The sequence below is a fragment of the Loxodonta africana genome, chromosome 3 (assembly GCF_030014295.1).
Source record: "Loxodonta africana isolate mLoxAfr1 chromosome 3, mLoxAfr1.hap2, whole genome shotgun sequence".
Classification (NCBI taxonomy): domain Eukaryota; kingdom Metazoa; phylum Chordata; class Mammalia; order Proboscidea; family Elephantidae; genus Loxodonta; species Loxodonta africana.
The window spans coordinates 27942063-27945290 of record NC_087344.1 but is presented as its reverse complement, the minus strand read 5'-3'; the positions used below and the strand labels follow the sequence as shown (position 1 = coordinate 27945290).

Below are 3228 nucleotides of genomic sequence, written 5' to 3'. Positions count from 1 at the left end.
GGCGCAGCCCGCCTCGGCTCCGTCTCTGGGTCCTCCGCTCGAGGCGGCCACGGGAAGCGGAGTCACCCCTCAAGACCGCCCCCGCACCTTGCGCTCTGGGTCCCCGCCCCTTCCCCGTGACGGAAAGTCCCTGGGTGCAATCACTGGGGCTGGGGAGGGGGAGTGGAGAACCATCTTGAAGGCGTCTGGCCGGGGGCGGGTAGAGGGGCGCCGAGGGCTGGACCATATACTGCCCAGAAACCCACCCCAGCAACAACACACACGGGCTGCAAAGTCCTTTGCAACTTTTATTTTTGGGGTTGAAAAAGTTCTGATCCCTCCCGCTATCAGGCCCCCATCCAGGGTTATAAAGAGAACCCAGGGGTCTGGCTGCCACCCTTGGGGTCCACAGCCTTGGAGCTGGGCAGGTGGAATTGGAGGGGAAGGGGCTGGAAGGCAGGGAAAAGGATGTAGGGTAGGGTATGAGGAGGGCTGGGGCAGGGGTATAATGTGGGCAGTGGCCCTAGTTGGGGCTGGGCAGAGGTCAGGGCTCAGGATTGGGGCACCATTTGGCCAGGTAGGGGGCCAGCTGGTTCAGGACACAGGATCAAAATAAGCTGGACAAAGGGCAGGGCAGGGGACCATGTCCCAGCCCACACTTCTCAGCAGCCAGTGAAGCATTGATGAATGGGTGCATGAGGGTGGAGAGATGGGTGGGCACCCATAAGTGGACAGCAGGGCTGGGGCATTGGCCTGGTGCCCTTGGCTGCCCAGCACCCCCCAACTAGCAGAGGCTGCTGATTTCACTCTTGCTGCACCCCCACTTGCAGCAGTTGCTGGAGAGGCCAGTCAGGACATCACGGCCACCCCGCAGAGCCCCTGGGGTTCCTTGCCAGCTAGACCGGCCCCCGTAGAAGGCTTGGGGGGACTTGGTCAGGGCCAACCACTCATTGGAGGCCACTGTCTCATCCAGCTTGCCCGCCAGGCTGTCTGCATCGGCATCTGCGTCTGGAAAGGCACCCCCTGCAAAAGATGAAGACACTGCTCCAGATTCGGCTCTGCACATCCAGAGCCCTGGCTGGCCCGGCTGCTTCTCTGTTCTTGAGATGTGGGCTCATGGGCAAATTTTTTTTATTCCAGCCAGGCCTGGGTTCAAATTCTGGCTTTGCCACCAGCTTTGATGGACAGATTATTCAACCTCACTGAGTTTGACTTTCCTGTCATTTATTTTCTCCTGCTGTTTATGTATTGAGAAACTGATGACTAAGTGCATGCAGCCAGGCTGACTGAACATGGATGCAGCCTCTTTGGGCTAAATAGTGAGCAAGTGAAATTTCTTCTCTTAGCCTTGGTTTCTTTGTCTGCAGAGCGGGGAAAATAATAACTCCTATGTCTTGCGTTTTATAAGGAGTAAATGAGTTTTTGTTTTTTTTTTTTTAAATGTAGAACGGTGTCTGGCATGGAATAAGCACTCGAAATAGCCTCGATGACTTATCGAGTACTTACCGTGTGCCAGGCACTGTTTTAAGTGCTTTTGTGGATTAGATCCTTTATTCTTCTCAATGTCAACACCATAGGGAGGGGTGATTTGTTCACCCCATTTTCCAGAGAGGACCCTGAAGCCTAAAAAGGCAGAGTAACTTGTACAGGAACACACAGGTATTAAGTTGTAGGGGTGCTGTTGGAACACACAAGCACAACAGTGTGCTTCTGTGTCCACATTCCATCATGTCCTCGTCATGAACATCTATTTTTTCTGCCAGGCCCCTGCCCATGATGACACCAGGACTCCTGCCCTCTGCTGTGCCCAGACTGAGCCCTCTACCCTGCACAGACCATGTCCTTATCTGTTTCAACTCAACTATGCCACTTAACACGAACTGTCTGTCTTGTTCCACAGATGAAGAGGTTCAGAGAGGGATAGTGACTTGCCAAACAGGGACACCTAGTGGGTGGCAAAACCTGGCCTTATAGCCACCACACCTCGCATACGACCCGCACCAGAAGGCTGGAAGCACTTCGTGAATGGCCCCTCCTGGAGTTGTATGAGTGGCAGCCCACAGAGCACAGACTCAGCATGTGGGGTGCTGCGGAACTAGCAGACCGTGCTGACTTCCAGCCCCCATCCTAGCTCTGCAGCTCTGCTCACCTGCTCCCCGAGCCCTTGGAGGACTGGGCTGTTCTCCCAACTGGAGGTGTGGAGGCCAGGGACCCTTCTACCGGAGCCCCTGCTCTTATTTCTGTCCCTGGCTCCTTGGGCCCATCCTGCCATCCCGCTTCCCCCCCGCCCCGCACCTGCCCAGTCTCACCCATAGCTTCCTGGGTCAGGGCATCTGCCCGTCTCCACCTGGAGCCTCCACAGATGAAAATGACTGCTCGGATGAACTCCCGGCCGCAAAGCTTCACACCGTAGGGTGCAGCCCGTGCCTCAGCCTGTAGCCACAACTCCCCAGCCAGCACCCACACCGCGAGCAGCAGCAGCCGTGTGCGCTTGACCATGCTGGATAGAGGCACCCCAGACGCAGGAGAGGGCTTGGCCAGCAGCTTCCTGGAGTGATGACTCTGCTGGCTCCAGGCCCCCCATTTATATCTCCTACCTACCCCGACACCTTGTGTCCAGGAGCTGAGTGACATCCTTTATCTCCCCCAGCAGAGGAGAAGCGAGCATGACCCCCCTCTACCTTGACCTTTCCAGTTCCTGGACCAAGTGATAACCTTTCACTAGGGACTGGGTGACGTGGCCCAGCTCACTGTCATCTTCCACGCAGACAGGCGAGAAGGTCTCGATTCAGACCCAGACCCTGACCCCACAAGGCTGGGCGAGAAGGTGCGGCTAGACCCTGTAGGTCTGGGGTCCCAGGTCTCTTCTATGATAATAATAATAACCAAAACAACACCAGTAACAGTGACTGCTCCCCAGTACAGGCTATGGGGCATTTTGTATGCATGTAATTCTCCCAACAACCTGTGACAGTGGTTTTCAAGCTGGAGCCAGAGTCAGAATCTCCCGGAGGGCCTGTTAAAACACAGATTGCTGGGCCCCACCAGCAGAGCCTCTGATTCTGCAGGGCTGGGGCACCCAAGAGCCTGCATTTCTAACGCGTTCTCAGGGAGTGCCCAGGCTGCTTCTGTGGACCAGGCTTTTCTTTTTAGTGTGTTAAGTATGCATATATAACAAAACATTTATCATTTCAACAGCTTTTATGTGTACAGTTCAATGACATTAATCACCTTCACCATGTTGTGTGG

General features: G+C 55.3%; 1 protein-coding gene across 1 annotated transcript; it reads right to left on the bottom strand.

Moving 5' to 3' along the window:
• Positions 1-85: 85 nt before the first annotated feature.
• On the bottom strand, positions 86-2865 carry RLN3 (relaxin 3). The gene is made up of 2 exons (XM_003413334.3): positions 2289-2865; positions 86-1002 (listed from the first exon to the last, which is right to left on the bottom strand). Exons 1-2 carry the CDS (start codon positions 2611-2613, stop codon positions 764-766), a joined length of 564 nt encoding a protein of 187 aa, XP_003413382.3. The 5' UTR covers positions 2614-2865; the 3' UTR covers positions 86-763.
• Between the last annotated feature and the right edge of the window lie 363 nt (positions 2866-3228).

Excerpts from the sequence above, each read along its gene's own strand:
- RLN3 (XM_003413334.3), bottom strand. The coding sequence starts at position 2,613 with ATGTCACTCAGCTCCTGGACACAAGGTGTCGGGGTAGGTAGGAGATAT. Across the intron at positions 1,003-2,288 it reads CCTGACCCAGGAAGCTATGG|GGGGTGCCTTTCCAGACGCA; the intron begins GTGAGACTGGGC and ends CATCTTTTGCAG.